We start from the raw sequence: 17752 nt of genomic DNA, 5'->3' as shown, positions 1-17752 counted from the left end.
CAACCGGAAATTGCTGAATAAAGCGACGATTCTGTTTCATAAGTTTGTTTCATTTATTTATTTCTGTGTTTCTAAAACATGATCAAATAAATGCAATGTAAGAAAAATATTCGGTTTTTGATTTTTTTACCTCATTTTTTTAGTCCTCTAATTAAGGTGAAAGAATGGTTTTGAAAAGAAAACTTCAGTTTTGATTTATAACAGACATTTATTATTCATTTTTTATAAACATCGGCAAATTAAGATCTATACAATCACAGGGGCCAAAAACTAGAATTTTTGACAACATCATACAGCCCACAAACCAGAACAATGCCTCCACTAAATATATCTACCCAGAAAAAGTTACAAAAACTGTACCTCTAATAGAAACATTATTTCACATAAAACAGCTACAATATTAATACTTTCAGGTATTTATGATTTAAAATATAAGGAGTATGGAATAAGATATAGGTATCCTACACACTTAGAACTAAAACATGTAATTTTGAGAATATTTTAGAACAAATTTGCAATAATGTATTGTTTCAGTATGTGTTACTTTTATTGTGATTTTCTGCAAGCATTTATAACACATTAATATTATAATAGTGATCATACAATATGATGATAATAAAGAGATTAAATCTGTACTTACAGAGTATAAAGGACTATTTCAGAGCTCATAAGCTACTATGGATTTATGAAATATCAATGAAATTATAGGTACATTCTAGATTTACACTATTTTTTATTAACAATATCAAAAGTTTCTCCCTGAGGAAACTAATTATTTTGCTACATTTATTGTGTAATAATTTGGTGCAGAAAGCTGATATCAACTAAATTTTAACTCACTTTAGTTACATATAAGTAGTAGTAACATATAAGTTTAACCTATTGATAATCTGTTATTATACATAGCCAATCACAATTACTGACTAGAGAGCTAATTAAAAGTACATCATCTAATATAGTAACGTAAATGTACTAATATACCTATCCATGAATCAATCAACCTGTACAATGGTAGGTAACCAAAGATCAAAATTTGCTGCTATTGAGCATAAAATCTAGTGAACAAGACATATTATAGATTGCTTACTGATAACGGGCTTTAAGATTATATTCTGTTACTAATTTTAAATGTAAAGTTAACGATCGTGAAGGTGGCATGTTGGGAAATGTACATAATATATGCATATTATGCAATAAACTATTTTACTAACAGCTACTGACATTTTTAAATGCTATTCATTACTGGTATAGTCCGCGGTAAAACTGTTAGTCGGCTAATATGGAAATAAATCGCGTCGCCATAGCAATTTGTATGAGTACACCTGCTCGCAACAACTTCAGGTCAGACTAGCAGTTTGGCACTGACTATAACACTTTAGAATTGAAAATTTTACATATGACATGTTTGTCTGAGAGTATGAATCAATAAACAAACAATCTTTTGCATACCACTATAAGATGACAATCATAATATTTATGACACATCCTTACCTATCAAGTCTACAAAATATATCATAGCCAAGTTCAGGCTTCGGTCTGTGGTCAAGCATACATCTAAATGCATCAACATCATCACTAATTACATTCTGGATATATCATACATTCAAAATTATTAGATTAGAATTATAAGTATAGGATTTTATGATACCTTTGTGTGTGATGACACCCACACCTCAGAGAATCCTGATATGAATCCTATCAGAGTCGAAAGCCTTATAATTTAGTCCTAACTGATGCTCTCAAAGACTAATTATAAAGTTAATTGTCACATACCATATTTATCAGCACAAACACTCACTTATTTCACTTTGTATCTAATAACTTCACACACAAGTCTGTCTGTCTATCACTAATGAGTCACTATAATAATGAGTCAACACTTCATTACACTTAACAGAATTAAATGCACTGTCCACTTTTTAGTGTTATTGGTTGTATATTAGACAATTCTGTCCACCACAGATATCGTCACTTTGGAAAAATTATCAAATCAATCAAAATTAATACCATAATTCAATTTTTCCTTATATGGTCTGGTCTGGGTATTTGGTTTTTGTGTTCAGTCACCACGTGTTTTACTGACAGCTCATGCCTATTCTGGTCTTCATAACAATCTTTGTTTCTGAAGCATTAATCGCAAATTCATAAGAGATGACGCTACACGTTTCTGAATCACGCTATCGAATTTTTCTCAACATCTTGTACATACACAAGTGCCGAACTGAGACTGTCAAAGCTAAGCCGTCTCCTGGGCATAATCTGAGATCTTCTCTGCTAAACATTCATGGCCCAGAAAAGATCTATAAAATATTTTAGCATGAAATGAAATGTAATGTTGTATTGTAGCAATGTAGTATTGAGTCCACTTAATACAGACCATTTACATCGATAAACTCAGATAGCATCGTAATCCTATCTGACATTGGCCACAAATGCGTTGCTACCTCTGACAACTAATCAGGAATACCTCATCACTCTATGAAATATATATCAACATAACATTCTGCTTCAATCACACTTAGTTTCACTTTGTTTAATAACTACACCAATATCACTGGCTCTAATTATCTCCGACCACACTTCAAAGCTGATCAAAGGCATTGTCATCAAAGTCTAGGTGTCAGGCAAACGGTGAGGGCTCCGGCAGACTATCGGTCAGGTCCCTCAAGGGCTCCAACTCAACTTTCTCCTCCACAACAGAGGATTGCTCTGTTGAAGCATCCTCGAGTTGGGACTCGTCTGTCGATTGGGACTCTGCTTCGCTAAGTTCTTTCTGTAAGTGGAAAAAAACGTGTGAGTGTAAGAAATAATGTATATAAATAAGTACGGAATAAATTATTTACACAAATAATTAAAATTAAACTTTGGAAGACGATCGAGGAACGAGTACGAATCCCTGATACACCTATGATTTTTTTAGTCTTTATTAGAAATTAATTCTCACTATCATTAAAGACGAAGGAAAACACTGTGAACCTAAACACCTGAGAAAAATATTCTAAAATGTTTATGAAGTTTACTAATTCGAAATCTTTAACGCAGTCAGAGCGGTGGATTATCGCCCGAGGTCCTCTCGTTTTGAGACGGGAATTCCCCAAAAGCGGGACTGTAGCCGTTTGACAATGGAGGGGAGTTGGCATCTTGAAGGTGGTAGAACCTTTTGACTCCGGCGGCACCACCGCCACACCTATACCTGCCTCATAACAGCAGTGTTAAGCGCTGCTGTGTTCTGGTTTGAAGAATGTAGTAACGGAGACATACTTGTCCGAGGCGTTCCAGCGTAGTCCTCAGGGGTAGCGGCGCATCTGTGGCCGACTTCCGGTGCGAATATCTAATCCTATCTTCAATCGATTACGGATGTCCATGGGCGGCAGTAGCCACTTACCATCAGATGGACTGCATGCTCGTCTGCCACTGCATATTATAAAAAAAATCTTACTTTTGTAATCCCATATTCGCAGAAAGGCAATCAGTGTTATTTTAGATCATCACCAAGGAAAATCGCATGAAAGATAAGGCATTTTAGGTAAAAATGTTTTCAAAATAGTGCTTACCTTCGCCGGAGACCCCTCAACGTCGCAGCTCGCGCTGGGTCCAGGGGATGCGACGTCAGTTTCTTCTGGCTTATTCTGGCCATAAAAAAAAATTTGTTTATCTATCCATCCATCAGCCCTTTGAGGTCCACTGCTGGACATTGGCCTCCCCTAATTGGCGCCACTCCACCCGGTCCCGTGCCCTTTGAATCCGGCGGTTTCCCACCGTCTTCATCAGATCGTCGGTCCACCTGGTTTTGCCTACACGTGGTCGCCACTCGAGGACCTTTCTTTTCCTTCGGTCCTCCGAGCGATGTGGTCGGCCCATTGCCACTTCATCCTGCTAATTTTGAGAGCTATGTCGATAAGCTTAGTTCGTATACGGATTTCATAATTGCGAATCATGTCTCGTAGCAAAATACCAAACATAGCTTTCTCCATAGCACGCTGAACGACCCTGAGCTTTCGGATGAGGCCTACAGTGAAGGACCACGTTTCTGTGCCGTAGGTCATTACTGGCAATACACATTCTTTTTTATAATATAGGAGTAGCAGACGAGCATACAGTCCACCTGATGGTAAGTGGCTACTGCCGCCCATGGACATCTGTAATCAACCCCAGATAGGACTATATATTTCTACCTGAGGTACAAATGCACCGCTACCCCTGAGGACTAAGCTGGAACACCTCGGAAAAGTCTGTCTCCCTTACCACGCCCTTCAAACCGGAATACAGCAGTGTATAACACTGCTGTTATTAGGTATGAATAATTAAAAAAAAATAAAAAATAATCAACATTTGATGGTACGGAAACCTCTGCGTGCGAGTTCGACTCGTACTTAGCGAATTATATATACAACATGTCGAAAAAACTTGAATAGCGTGATTCAGAAAGGTATGCAGCTATCTTTTATAGATTATGCGAAGTCTTTCCTATCTCCTACCAACTTTTTAAAGTCGTCACTCTCACCTGCGCGACCTTCGGGTTGATGTAGACATACGGCGGCGCGGCGGAGTGGTAGCGGCAGTACGGGGAGGGCAGCGGCAGCCGCGCGACCGGCTCGCGACACGACACCCCGCCGCGCGGGTCGCCGCACGGGGAGAACAGCACCTGGGGACACAGACGAGCGTATTATAACACAATTTAAAGAAACTCTTTGTGATTCGACACCGGCGGTACCACCGCCACAACTATTTTATAACAGCTGTGTTAAGCGGTGCTCTGTTCTGATTCGAACGCTGTGATAAGGGAGCCATACTTTTTCAAAGCGTTAGCGGCGCATCTGTGACCGACCTCTAGAAATAGGAATAATTATTGATAGCAATCTAATCTTATCTGGGGTTGATTATAGATGTTCGTAGGCGACACTAGCCATTTACCATCAAGTGGCGGTAATACCACCCATGACGGTAATAGCGGTTAAAGCAGCTAACTTTATATAAAAAAAAATGTCTGTATCTTACAGTCCAAAAGATAGAGCCCTATGACAGACGGACAGACAGCAAAGACTTAGTAATAGGGATCCAATTCTTACTTTTTGAGAATACCCTAAACATTAGTGTACAGTAAATAAAATAAATGTATACATACCTGATGTTTATCCAGCAGTATATGCTTCATGCAATGTTTAGCGGCCGGCAGCCCGGGGTTCTCGCAGCGCACTCCGCCCTCCACGAAGGTGCACCGCCCTTGGGAAGGGATAGGGCGGCTCGGACCTATCTCGTTTACCTGCAATTTAGAAATAATAAACTGTTTAAGAAAAATTTACACGGGGTTTTTTGACACTGAAAAAAGGGTTTTTGATAATTGTTATAGATTTTTTAATACACTTTCCATTTGGTGTTTTATTTTAACAAGCTTGACACAACACATTGACAGATTTCGACACTTCACTTCACTACGACAGAAAATAATGTGTGATAAAATAATAATCCAAAGATATCCATTCTTATATCCATATTTTAAAATCCGTCAAGCCATTCGGACTATAAGAATGAGACATACAATTTCTTTTATAACACTGGAGTAGCAGACGAGCGTGCAATCATCGAATTATAAGACGCTGTCACGTCAAAAACAAATAGGTACTCACCCTAGCCCGTTTCCGTAGCAACTTCTTAGCGAGGATAGCCTCGACGCCGTGCTTGCGGTGGTAGCCGAGGTAGGCCTTCAGCTTGCGCAGCTGCTGCCGCTCGCGCACCGTCAGCGGGCTCGACTTCGCCTGGCTACTGATGCTGCCTGGAATGTATTCAAATTATTGCTTTATTATTTACTAGCTAACCCGGAAAACTTTGTACCGCCTCAAAATCTATTTAATGATGTCCGACAGATTGTCCGACCGACCCCTCAACCCATCATATCTAACTCACAGTATTGTTCACATGAAACTACTCGCATTTTAGAGTCCAACTCTGACCAATTACTCAACTAATTCGTTCAACCCATCACCCAACTCATAGTATTACTCTCACGACACTACTAGCACTTTGCACAGTTCAATTCCAACCAGTCACCATTCACACTTCACAGTTCACACCCGACCACTCGCCCAACCGATCGTCCAACAGCTCGTTCAACCGATCCCCCAATTCACAGTATTACTCTCACGATACTCGCACTTTGCACAGTCCACTTCCGACCACTCCATCACTCACGATACTCGCACTTTGCACAGTCCACCACCCCCGACCAATCGGCCGACCGATCACCCAACAGCCCCCCCCCCCCACTCACAGTACTGGTCCCGCTCGGCGCGCAGGTCGCGCAGGTAGTCGCGGCGCGCGGCGCGCAGCAGCTCCCGCAGCCGCGCCAGCTGCGCGCGGTACGCGGCTTGCAGCGTCCGCAGCGTCGTCCTGGCTTCGCTCACCACCTCCTCCGCCGTGTATATGTTCGCGTGCCTGTTGGGAAGAGTGGTGTATTGAAGTTTGTTTGTTGTAACATTGTAAAATCCATTTTTTTAAAATATCGCCGTGTATATGTTCGCGTGCCTGTTGGGAAGAGTGGCGTATTGAAGTTTGTTTGTTGTAACATTGTAAAATCCATTTTTTTAAAATATCGCCGTGTATATGTTCGCGTGCCTGTTGGGAAGAGTGGCGTATTGAAGTTTGTTCACATAAAAATACATGAAGTAGTTCCAGCTCCACATGTACCATTTGGTTAAGTTTAACATTGTAAAATCCATTTTTTTAAAAGATGTGTGTTATGGAGTTTCTTTCGCCGCTTCTTCTCCATAACGAAACATCTTGTGAAGTGGTGGTAATTTGACATTCAAAAAGTGCTCTGTAAAGAACCTAATTTGATTAAAAAAATTTGATTTGATTTGATTTGAATAAACATATTATATATACAAAGCGATAGTAGACCAGAAGCTGGGCGAGCGCGAAGATTATGTGTTTGTTTGAGTGTTTGTGTGTGCGGACATGTATGGCCGCATGAAACTAGAAGTATGTTATGAGGCACGCACTGACCACAGCGGGCCCAGCTCGGCGGGCGCGTTCTCGTGCTCGTGGTGTGTGTGTGTGTGTGTGTGTGTGGGCACTGACCACAGCGGGCCCAGCTCGGCGGGCGCGTCCTCGTGCTCGGGGTCGTGGTGTGTGTGTGTGTGTGTGTGTGTGCGCACTGACCACAGCGGGCCCAGCTCGGCGGGCGCGTCCTCGTGCTCGGGGTCGTGGTGTGTGTGTGTGTGTGTGTGTGTGTGTGTGTGCGCACTGACCACAGCGGGCCCAGCTCGGCGGGCGCGTCCTCGTGCTCGGGGTCGTGGTGTGTGTGTGTGTGTGTGTGTGCGCACTGACCACAGCGGGCCCAGCTCGGCGGGCGCGTCCTCGTGCTCGGGGTCGTGGTGTGTGTGTGTGTGTGTGTGTGTGTGTGTGCGCACTGACCACAGCGGGCCCAGCTCGGCGGGCGCGTCCTCGTGCTCGGGGTCGTGGTGTGTGTGTGTGTGTGTGTGTGTGCGCACTGACCACAGCGGGCCCAGCTCGGCGGGCGCGTCCTCGTGCTCGGGGTCGTGGTGTGTGTGTGTGTGTGTGTGTGTGTGCGCACTGACCACAGCGGGCCCAGCTCGGCGGGCGCGTCCTCGTGCTCGGGGTCGTGGTGTGTGTGTGTGTGTGTGTGTGTGCGCACTGACCACAGCGGGCCCAGCTCGGCGGGCGCGTCCTCGTGCTCGGGGTCGTGGTGTGTGTGTGTGTGTGTGTGTGTGTGTGTGTGCGCACTGACCACAGCGGGCCCAGCTCGGCGGGCGCGTCCTCGTGCTCGGGGTCGTGGTGTGTGTGTGTGTGTGTGTGTGTGCGCACTGACCACAGCGGGCCCAGCTCGGCGGGCGCGTCCTCGTGCTCGGGGTCGTGGTGTGTGTGTGTGTGTGTGTGTGTGTGTGTGTGGGCACTGACCACAGCGGGCCCAGCTCGGCGGGCGCGTCCTCGTGCTCGGGGTCGTGGTGTGTGTGTGTGTGTGTGTGTGTGCGCACTGACCACAGCGGGCCCAGCTCGGCGGGCGCGTCCTCGTGCTCGGGGTCGTGGTGTGTGTGTGTGTGTGTGTGTGTGTGTGTGTGCGCACTGACCACAGCGGGCCCAGCTCGGCGGGCGCGTCCTCGTGCTCGGGGTCGTGGTGTGTGTGTGTGTGTGTGTGTGTGCGCACTGACCACAGCGGGCCCAGCTCGGCGGGCGCGTCCTCGTGCTCGGGGTCGTGGTGTGTGTGTGTGTGTGTGTGTGTGTGTGCGCACTGACCACAGCGGGCCCAGCTCGGCGGGCGCGTCCTCGTGCTCGGGGTCGTGGTGTGTGTGTGTGTGTGTGTGTGTGTGTGTGTGTGCGCACTGACCACAGCGGGCCCAGCTCGGCGGGCGCGTCCTCGTGCTCGGGGTCGTGGTGTGTGTGTGTGTGTGTGTGTGTGTGTGCGCACTGACCACAGCGGGCCCAGCTCGGCGGGCGCGTCCTCGTGCTCGGGGTCGTGGTGTGTGTGTGTGTGTGTGTGTGTGCGCACTGACCACAGCGGGCCCAGCTCGGCGGGCGCGTCCTCGTGCTCGGGGTCGTGGTGTGTGTGTGTGTGTGTGTGTGTGTGTGTGTGCGCACTGACCACAGCGGGCCCAGCTCGGCGGGCGCGTCCTCGTGCTCGGGGTCGTGGTGTGTGTGTGTGTGTGTGTGTGTGTGTGTGTGTGTGCGCACTGACCACAGCGGGCCCAGCTCTGCGGGCGCGTCCTCGTGCTCGGGGTCGCGGTGTGTGTGTGTGTGTGTGTGTGTGCGCACTGACCACAGCGGGCCCAGCTCTGCGGGCGCGTCCTCGTGCTCGGGGTCGCGGTGTGTGTGTGTGTGTGTGTGTGTGTGTGTGCGCACTGACCACAGCGGGCCCAGCTCGGCGGGCGCGTCCTCGTGCTCGGGGTCGTGGTGTGTGTGTGTGTGTGTGTGTGTGCGCACTGACCACAGCGGGCCCAGCTCGGCGGGCGCGTCCTCGTGCTCGGGGTCGTGGTGTGTGTGTGTGTGTGTGTGTGTGCGCACTGACCACAGCGGGCCCAGCTCGGCGGGCGCGTCCTCGTGCTCGGGTCGTGGTGTGTGTGTGTGTGTGTGTGTGTGCGCACTGACCACAGCGGGCCCAGCTCGGCGGGCGCGTCCTCGTGCTCGGGGTCGTGGTGTGTGTGTGTGTGTGTGTGTGTGTGTGTGTGCGCACTGACCACAGCGGGCCCAGCTCGGCGGGCGCGTCCTCGTGCTCGGGGTCGTGGTGTGTGTGTGTGTGTGTGTGTGTGTGTGCGCACTGACCACAGCGGGCCCAGCTCGGCGGGCGCGTCCTCGTGCTCGGGGTCGTGGTGTGTGTGTGTGTGTGTGTGTGTGTGTGTGCGCACTGACCACAGCGGGCCCAGCTCGGCGGGCGCGTCCTCGTGCTCGGGGTCGTGGTGTGTGTGTGTGTGTGTGTGTGTGTGTGTGTGCGCGCACTGACCACAGCGGGCCCAGCTCGGCGGGCGCGTCCTCGTGCTCGGGGTCGTGGTGTGTGTGTGTGTGTGTGTGTGTGTGTGCGCACTGACCACAGCGGGCCCAGCTCGGCGGGCGCGTCCTCGTGCTCGGGGTCGTGGTGTGTGTGTGTGTGTGTGTGTGTGCGCACTGACCACAGCGGGCCCAGCTCGGCGGGCGCGTCCTCGTGCTCGGGGTCGTGGTGTGTGTGTGTGTGTGTGTGTGTGCGCACTGACCACAGCGGGCCCAGCTCGGCGGGCGCGTCCTCGTGCTCGGGGTCGTGGTGTGTGTGTGTGTGTGTGTGTGTGCGCACTGACCACAGCGGGCCCAGCTCGGCGGGCGCGTCCTCGTGCTCGGGGTCGTGGTGTGTGTGTGTGTGTGTGTGTGTGCGCACTGACCACAGCGGGCCCAGCTCGGCGGGCGCGTCCTCGTGCTCGGGGTCGTGGTGTGTGTGTGTGTGTGTGTGTGTGCGCACTGACCACAGCGGGCCCAGCTCGGCGGGCGCGTCCTCGTGCTCGGGGTCGTGGTCGCACGCCGCGCGACAGTCGCCGCCGGGGCCGAGAGTCGCGACGTCGTCGTTGTCGGTGTCGCTGTCGCTCACGCACTCCATTATAGTGGTCGAGTGGTTGGCGTTTACTGCTATCGCGTCGATTTGCTCTGAAACGTGACGGGTTGGAGTTTAGAGGGCTTACTCTAACTCCATTATTAAATAGAGGTCCTTATTTGTGGAAGGGCCTGGAGAAGCCTAATAATGAAAGAATGGAAGCACAGGAGGATTATTGGGATAGACAAAGACGAAAAGGGAGGAGAAGTGTGAAAGTAGGAAATGCAAAAAAATGAGAAAATGAAACGAAAATGAGAGAAAAGAAACAAAAACAACTAAAACGACCAACTACGAAATTTGAAAAATTCCTAAATTTACACATATACCTGAATAAGTCTTAAATGTGTGTATACCAATCAAATAAACACGAATACAACTCACTGAACGGATCCACGAGATTCGTGATCGGTTGCTGCGGTTCATCAGCGGGGTCGCTGACCACCGACACCGAGGACGCGCATGACGTTGTGCGCGTGCGCTCTGGCCTGGAAACAACGAACATACCTCATACATACATTATAACACAGACTTCTGTATTAGTTGCTATTTAGGTACCAAGCATGCATTCAAGTGATGATAAATGAGAATCTCTAATGTTTAATTTGTATTTGGCAAAGAGGGATCTCCTGCCGGGATAGGTGATCATGCCCGGGGAGCGGCCGTGCTCCGACAGTCTCAGTTCATAGCTTGTATATATGCAAGATGTTGAGAAAACTTCGATAGCGTGATTCAGAGACGTGCAGCGCCATCTCTTGATGAGGAGCGGGAAGTCGCCACACGCAATCTTGTATACAGACCACCTGATCAATGTAAATGGATAATACAGCACATGGACATCTATAACATTATTCGTTAGTAATAAGTGTGTCGGTGGTACCGCCGGATTAGAACCACAAAGGGCTCTACAACCTTCTAGTCCACTTTGCATGCCCCTATAACCTTGCCCTTCAAACCAGAACACAGTAGAGTTTAGTATCCCTGTTATTGCATGTAGTATGAGTCCCTTTAGAGTTGAACCAGAATGTTTAACCGCATTTCAAGTAGTATTTTTTCTATTTTATATTGACAGATGATGATGAAGATAAATAGTAGGTGATGACATACCGTATATAGTGTTGTAATTGATTCAACAGCGTCTCTGGAGTGATGACTGGGGGCGGTGGGCCAGCGTTCCTCTGTCTGGTCGTCAACGCCATACGGGCGTGCTCGAAGCATAGTCTGTGGGGCAAAGATAGATAGATGTTATTAAAGAAAAAAAGTTTGTTGTCCACCTGATGGTAAGCTTACCACAGATGCGAAACTATTCCTATGAAACATAGGTTGCTACAACTCATTTTAAGGATGTAGAACCCTCTGTGGTTCGTCATGGAGAAACAGTTGTCTCGTCATTTATTTACGCATAAATGTTTCGATTATTTTTTTCTATTCTAGACCTAGAAAACAAGCATGCAGCTACCTCATGGTAATTGTTCACTGTTCACCGATCATAGACATTTGTAGTCAACCCCAGATAAGATTCGATTCCTACCTGATTTCGGCCATAGATGCACTGCTACCCCTTAAGATTAAGCTGGAATGCGTTAGAAATTTATATTTCCCTTACCACATCCTTTAAACCAGAACAAAGCAGCGTTTAACACTGCTGTTATTAGGCAGAAATTAGCGTGGCGGTGGGGCCGTATGGTGGTACATAGCTGCGTTAGTATGCCTTTACGTTGCTACAGTGTAATGCTTGTAGTTGTTTTTGACTGCATTGGCTCTCTGACTAACAGTTACGCGCATAAACTTAAGGGACTTGATGTTTGGCGCGGCCTATACAAATTAAACGTCGACCAATGCCCCGGATTATATTAAACTAATTGACCCGGTAGACTTTGTACTGGCTCAAAATATAGCCTATGTTACTCGTAGATAATGTAGCTTTCGAATGGTGAAAGAATTTTTAAAATCGGTCCAGTACTTTTTGAGCCTATTCATTACAACCAAACAAAGTTATCCTCTTTATAATATTAGTGTAGAAGAAGATTTATACAAACTATCATCCCCTATTTTATCCCCTTGGGGGTAGAATTGATCAATATCCTTTCTTGGCGGATGCCTATGTTATAACATCTCCCTGCAAGCCAAATTTCAGCCCGATCCGTCCAGTGGTTTGGGCTGTGCGTTGATAGATCACTATGTAAGTCAGTCAGTCACCTTTGAGTTATATATATGTCGTGGATATCGATATAGTTGTTTGATAAGATTGTTAATTTTATTATCCGTACCTCTGGTAGACGTCGTGACGTCACTTTTATTTAACAATGGTGCGCCATGCGGACAGAGTATATTCGAGAATGAGGGTAGTTTACCGTGGGACACGGACCCGGTCACATCTCCAATTCGAAACTGTCGGTTTACCTAATTAACGCATTTAATCGCTATTGTTATTTTGCTATATACTTGACCGACTGACTATGATAACTTATTTTATTGTTACTGAATTACTGACTGACGTGTTCCTTTGCTGTCCTAATCGTGTTTTCTCTGGTATATATTTAGATTAACGTCCTCTAACGCCCCATACTGACTGGTCGCGGTGGTCGCGCGCGTCGTCCGGCGCGAGCATGTGGCAGCGCAGGCCGGTGGCGAGCACGTGCGCGCACTGGCGGTACGGCGCGCCCGGCTCGCCCAGCACGTGCCGCGCGCAGTGCGCCCGCCCCGCGAGCACCGGCGCCGTGCACTCGTAGCCGCGGTGGCCGCACGCGCGCGACCGGGACGCTATCTCCTTTTGTAGCTGGGGGGAGGGTGTATTGTTAATATCCGTTACTGTAACTTAGGAAGAAGATAATATCCCCTTTTGTAGCTGGAGACAGGATGCATAATTTATTAAATATATATCTGCTTTTGTAGCTAAAGAAAAATATAATATCTCCTTTTGTAGCTGGGGAGAGGATACACTTAATATCTACTTTTGTAGTTAAGGACACAATATGTAGCTAATATCTGCTTTTGAACTAAGGAAGAGATATGTATGTAGCTAATGTCTGCTTTTGTAGCTAAGGACACCATATGTAGCTAATATCTGCTTTTGTAACTAAGGAAAAGATACATAGCTAATATCTCCTTTTGTATCTGGGGACAGGATATATTGTTAATTTTGTAGCTAAGGAAAAGATATACAGCTAATATCTTCTTTTGTAGATGGAGACAGGATATATTGTTGATATCTGCTTTTGTAGCTAAGGAAAAGATACATAGCTAACATGTCCTTTTGTAGTTGACGAAAGGATATGTCATGGATTAAGGAGGCATAACTATGATTCTTTAGGGTTCAATACAAAAACGGTAAAAATGGGAATGTAATATAAACTACTATGTCTGCTCTGCCTGTCTATGTCACTAATCATACACCGCAGGATAAAAAAACATAACCTTTTTATAGCTGTAGAAGGGATACGTCATTAATTGAGAAGGAGGTATAAGTATGATGGACCTATTACTGAGTTTTTGCTGTTTGATATTCTATTTTGTCTATAAATATATTACGGTTCCAAAGATAGAGCCCTGTGATAGACAGGCAGATGGACAAACTGCGGAGGCTTAGTAATAGGGTTCCGCGTTTTATCCTTTGCGGGTACGGAACCCTAAACAAGAGTCAGTGACTTTTGTAGTATTGCAGGAGTATAAACTGAAAGTCTTGTATATTTTTTTGGCACCATAAAACAATTATTGTTTGGCAACTCACCTGTGCTCTAAGATTCTCCTCATCCTGTTTCTTCTGGCTCTCAGGGTCCGGAGGTTTGATTGACTTGACGTTGGTGATTTTGATTGCTGATGCAGGTCTGCCGCCACGCAACATCCTGACTTTGGGCATTTGCACCACTTTGGAAGTGGGTTCAGACATTGTCACTGGATTGTTAACTGAAATTTAAAAACAGATTTTTTCAAAATTGTTTGTCATATTATTTTAATAAATAACTCAAGATTTTTTCATGGGTGAAAATTTCAATGATGATTTGTTTTAGTATTACTTTATAACGGGAGAACGGTGCGTATACGCAACGATATCGTAGCGTTTACGCAACGTTAGCGCTGCGTTTACACAAATGTTAACTGATTCATTGTACTTAGTTAATAGTACTTAATATAAATTAATTATGATACATTATACGTAATTACCTAACTACTTGGTCAAATCTATAATTAAAAAAGTGAACCATTAAAATTGTAATAGTTATACTACACAAAAAATGGAATCTATAAGATAAGTACATAATATGATCCATAATAAAATAAAATAGCGTTAACTATTTGTGAAAAAAAACTAAAGCAAATTTTGAAAAATATATACAGTAATATGCACTAACAATTATATTCTAGTAGATACATAAGAATGCACAATATGGAAATTTTATATTATTATTTTGTTTCAATAGTCAAGTTCAAAAGAAATTAAAAATAAATTAATTAGCATAAATAAACTTACGATCTGTAATACGTATGTTTTGGGAATGTAAATATTGACCATTTTCTTTTTTAATTGGATACATCGAGAACTATTCGAGTAACTCAACACCAAATAAATTTTGTATAAAATTTTAAATAGAAAATACTGGAAATATGTTACAGGGCTGTTACGCAATGACCAAGTTTTAATTATCGTTTTTCGTCGCGGAAAATCCACTCATTGAACACGAACGTAGAGACGTAGATATTGTCAAATATAGTTCTCTTTAACTTTTAATTATTATCTACGATTCTATTCGACATAAAGACATCACCGACAAGTTTAGAAAAATATTTAACTAATTACAGCATAGTTAATAGGTCGTTAAGTCATTAAATAATAATTTCAAAGAATAAAATAAAACAGTGTGTTGTAAACAGTGGTGGGTCGGCCATTTGCACCGTGTGACAGAGTCTTTTAGGTCCGTAATTATATTCTACATTATCTCCTATTAAAAGTTAACGATTTAGATTAAAAATATGCACAATCGAAAGAGGAACATCTGTTCTACAAAATGAATGATAGTGATAAAGTGTACAATACCTGTGTTTGTTGCAGATCGTCATTCTGTCACCGGAGACCTCACTGTGAAACCACCAAAAATTGCAATGGCGGCCATTTGAGTACATACGAAGATAATTATAATTTGTGTCGATTTTTTATACGCCGTAGATTAGTTAAGTAGTATTATCGAAAAACTTAATTTATATTTAGTTACTGTACAGTGAATATTTTTGGTGTTAAAACTTCGAAATGTTATTTAAATCTTTGTAAATCACTCAAATGTTAACGTGGTCTGCTTCCGTTCGTCGCTGTCATAGCGCCATCTCTTTTCCACTCACGCACATAGACGGAGCACAGCTCTCCGTCGTGCTTCTTCGTGGGCAGTCATTGGAACATCCGTTCAATGGCTGGCGGACAAGAAAAATGGTATTTTACAAAAGAGCAACTACAGAATTCACCAAGCAGAAAATGCGGTTTAGATGCAGATAAAGAGTTAGCCTATCGGCAGCAGGCCGCGAATCTAATCCAGGATATGGGACAGCGGCTTCAAGTGTATCCTTTTCAAACGTGACTACCCAATGTTTTTGTCGAGTCATGTGTGCAAAACGTGTGTAAACGGGGTTTTGAAGTGTTTACGGAGTGTTTTCGTTAATGAAATTAGTGTTAATTCGTGCTGAAATGCGTGTTTCAAGTGTTAAAATGTGCTGTGATGATAAATGGGCCGCAGGAGTATGACGAAATGTTGGCTATGTTGGCGGCGTCACTCGAGTCACTTTCGCTGTGATGTGTGGGATTTCCCGCGTCTGCGGCCGATTTCTAAAGGTAAGGTGAGATTTCTTTGTTAGCACGATGATGAATTGTTGCAAAAAAGTATTATTAAGGTTATGGTCGCGTGTGTCGTTGTGTTTTTGGGTCAGTTCAGTGCTCTTGACAGATGACCGCGCTTGCGCAGTGACGCAGCCATCGACCGCTCGTCTGGCGCTAAAATTAACCGCCTTTTTTCACCTTACGTTTTGCGTCTCGCTAAAACTCACAATCTCTTCCTAGTAGCCACAGTCGCAATTTATCAGTAATCTGACGTAAATAAAACAATGTAGGCATGTTATCTATGCAGTGTTTATTATGCATATGTCGGTAAATTTCATTCATGGAACATCGTGCGTAGGATGTGTTTTTAAAAACATTTGAACGTATGATGCCTAGATCTGAGAATTATTTACATCAAGAGTGGTCATTTCGGCTTCTAAGAAAGTTATTTTGGCAACAAACTGTTTTTGTAGGTGAAGAAATTCCGGAAATTTCGAAATTATCTTGTTTTAAATCTAGCATAATAATTATTTTCCAGAATGTTGTCATGTAAACTTAAATTTTTCATCTATATCTCGACTGCTACATCTAGTATGTCAAAATTTACCTAATATCTCAACTATTATTACTTTTTTCCAATTTTTTTTTATAATACTTCAGCCAGTACAAACTTAAAAATATTAACTAATTTCGACTGATATGTTCTTTGAAAATTAAGATATATAAAGATGCTATCATAAAATGCAATGTTGTGTAATATATTCTTGTTGTGTTGTGTAAAACTAACACCTATTTACAAAAACCTATTAATATTAATCCCACCAAATATCAAAATTTAACATATTCTGCCTATTATACTATTTCCATTTCTTTATTTTCTCGATGACAGATCAACACCCATGTAATTTTGTGTTGTTTATGTTAAAAGTCCCACAGATAAGACTGTACTTCATGGACAGGCAGTGATGTGCTACACATAATCCTTACTAATATAATAAATTCGAAAGTAACTCTGTCTGTCTGTCTGTCTGTCTGATTGTCTCTTCTTCACGCCCAAACCACTGAACCGATTTTAATGAAATTTTGTACAAAGATAATCTGAGACCCGAGAAAGGACATAGGATAGTTTTTATCCCGGAAATCCTTCGGGAACTAGGGATGGCGATCTAAGATCGATTAATCGGAGAATCGGTCTTTTGGACCCAAAACATCGATTATTTTAATCGATATTAGTAAGGATTGAATCGTAAACTATGCATTTGATCAAGTGATGATCTTTAGCAAAGTTGAAGGTACGAATTTTCAGTTTTATGTATGTTATATTATTTTCTTTTAAACGCGGGCGAAGCCGCGGGCAAAAGCTAGTAATTACTATAGGAGCTATAATGATAAATGTTACAGTAATTGTAAAATTTTGAATTTTGAAGACAGACATTTTAAATTTATTAAGGTAATATACTAAATACTTGTATAACACATTTTAAATACTACTCAACAATGTGTTACATTGATAATGTAACATTACAGTTAACATTGTAAGAGCACTCTTTATAAATGTAAATTTGACAATCCATTTTCAAACATTTATACAATGGGGCAACTAATTCTTTGTTTGAATATTCCGTTACTTTTTTGTTGAGTCATAGCGAGGTTAAAGTAAATAGTCACTCAGCCTATAAATGTATTATATAAAAAATGTTTGCCTACGAAAATTCCTTTATTCTTTCACCTTGACGGACAGTTAAAGCAGTTTAATTTAAATGTACAATTAAATAAGTGGATAATGTTATTCTCTTACATATCTGGGTCATTTACATGACCTTAAATGAACTAAAAAGAATGTAATATACATTTTATCGACTCACTACTTTTTCTGTTGGGCA

The 17752-nt window shown here is 43.8% G+C and overlaps 2 protein-coding genes across 3 annotated transcripts in view; one reads left to right on the top strand and one right to left on the bottom strand.

Moving 5' to 3' along the window:
• Positions 1–1052: 1052 nt before the first annotated feature.
• On the bottom strand, positions 1053–15003 carry dgt1 (KAT8 regulatory NSL complex subunit dim gamma-tubulin 1). The gene is made up of 12 exons (XM_073081302.1): positions 14538–15003; positions 13797–13972; positions 12640–12845; positions 11174–11287; positions 10451–10554; positions 9945–10122; positions 6269–6432; positions 5628–5773; positions 5126–5263; positions 4505–4645; positions 3493–3629; positions 1053–2819 (listed from the first exon to the last, which is right to left on the bottom strand). The coding sequence occupies exons 1-12, from the start codon at positions 14599–14601 to the stop codon at positions 2621–2623; spliced, it is 1767 nt and encodes a 588-aa protein (XP_072937403.1). The 5' UTR covers positions 14602–15003; the 3' UTR covers positions 1053–2620.
• The window catches only part of CycT (Cyclin T), a 33899-nt gene continuing 31083 nt past the window's right edge, over positions 14937–17752 (top strand). For both annotated transcript variants that reach the window (XM_073081395.1, XM_073081394.1), the window contains exons 1-2: positions 14937–14979; positions 15117–15614. In XM_073081395.1, the coding sequence (XP_072937496.1) occupies positions 15466–15614 (149 nt within the window). In that variant the 5' untranslated portion in view covers positions 14937–14979; positions 15117–15465. The remainder of the gene's footprint in view (positions 14980–15116; positions 15615–17752) is intronic.

The sequence above is a fragment of the Epargyreus clarus genome, unplaced genomic scaffold (assembly GCF_041222505.1).
Source record: "Epargyreus clarus isolate Ecla_fem2 unplaced genomic scaffold, WU_Ecla_fem_2.2 ptg000016l, whole genome shotgun sequence".
Classification (NCBI taxonomy): Eukaryota; Metazoa; Arthropoda; class Insecta; order Lepidoptera; family Hesperiidae; genus Epargyreus; species Epargyreus clarus.
This window is presented reverse-complemented; position numbering and strand designations above follow the sequence as displayed.

What these genes read in the sequence shown, in the direction of transcription:
- dgt1 (XM_073081302.1), bottom strand. Translation starts at nt 14,601, where the DNA reads ATGTATCCAATTAAAAAAGAAAATGGTCAATATTTACATTCCCAAAAC. An exon ending in AAACATACGTATTACAGATC is followed by an intron (nt 13,973 to 14,537) that starts GTAAGTTTATTT and finishes TTTAAATTTCAG; the next exon opens with TTAACAATCCAGTGACAATG. An exon ending in CTTTCATGCGATTTTCCTTG is followed by an intron (nt 2,820 to 3,492) that starts GTGATGATCTAA and finishes TTCCGTACTTAT; the next exon opens with TTATATACATTATTTCTTAC.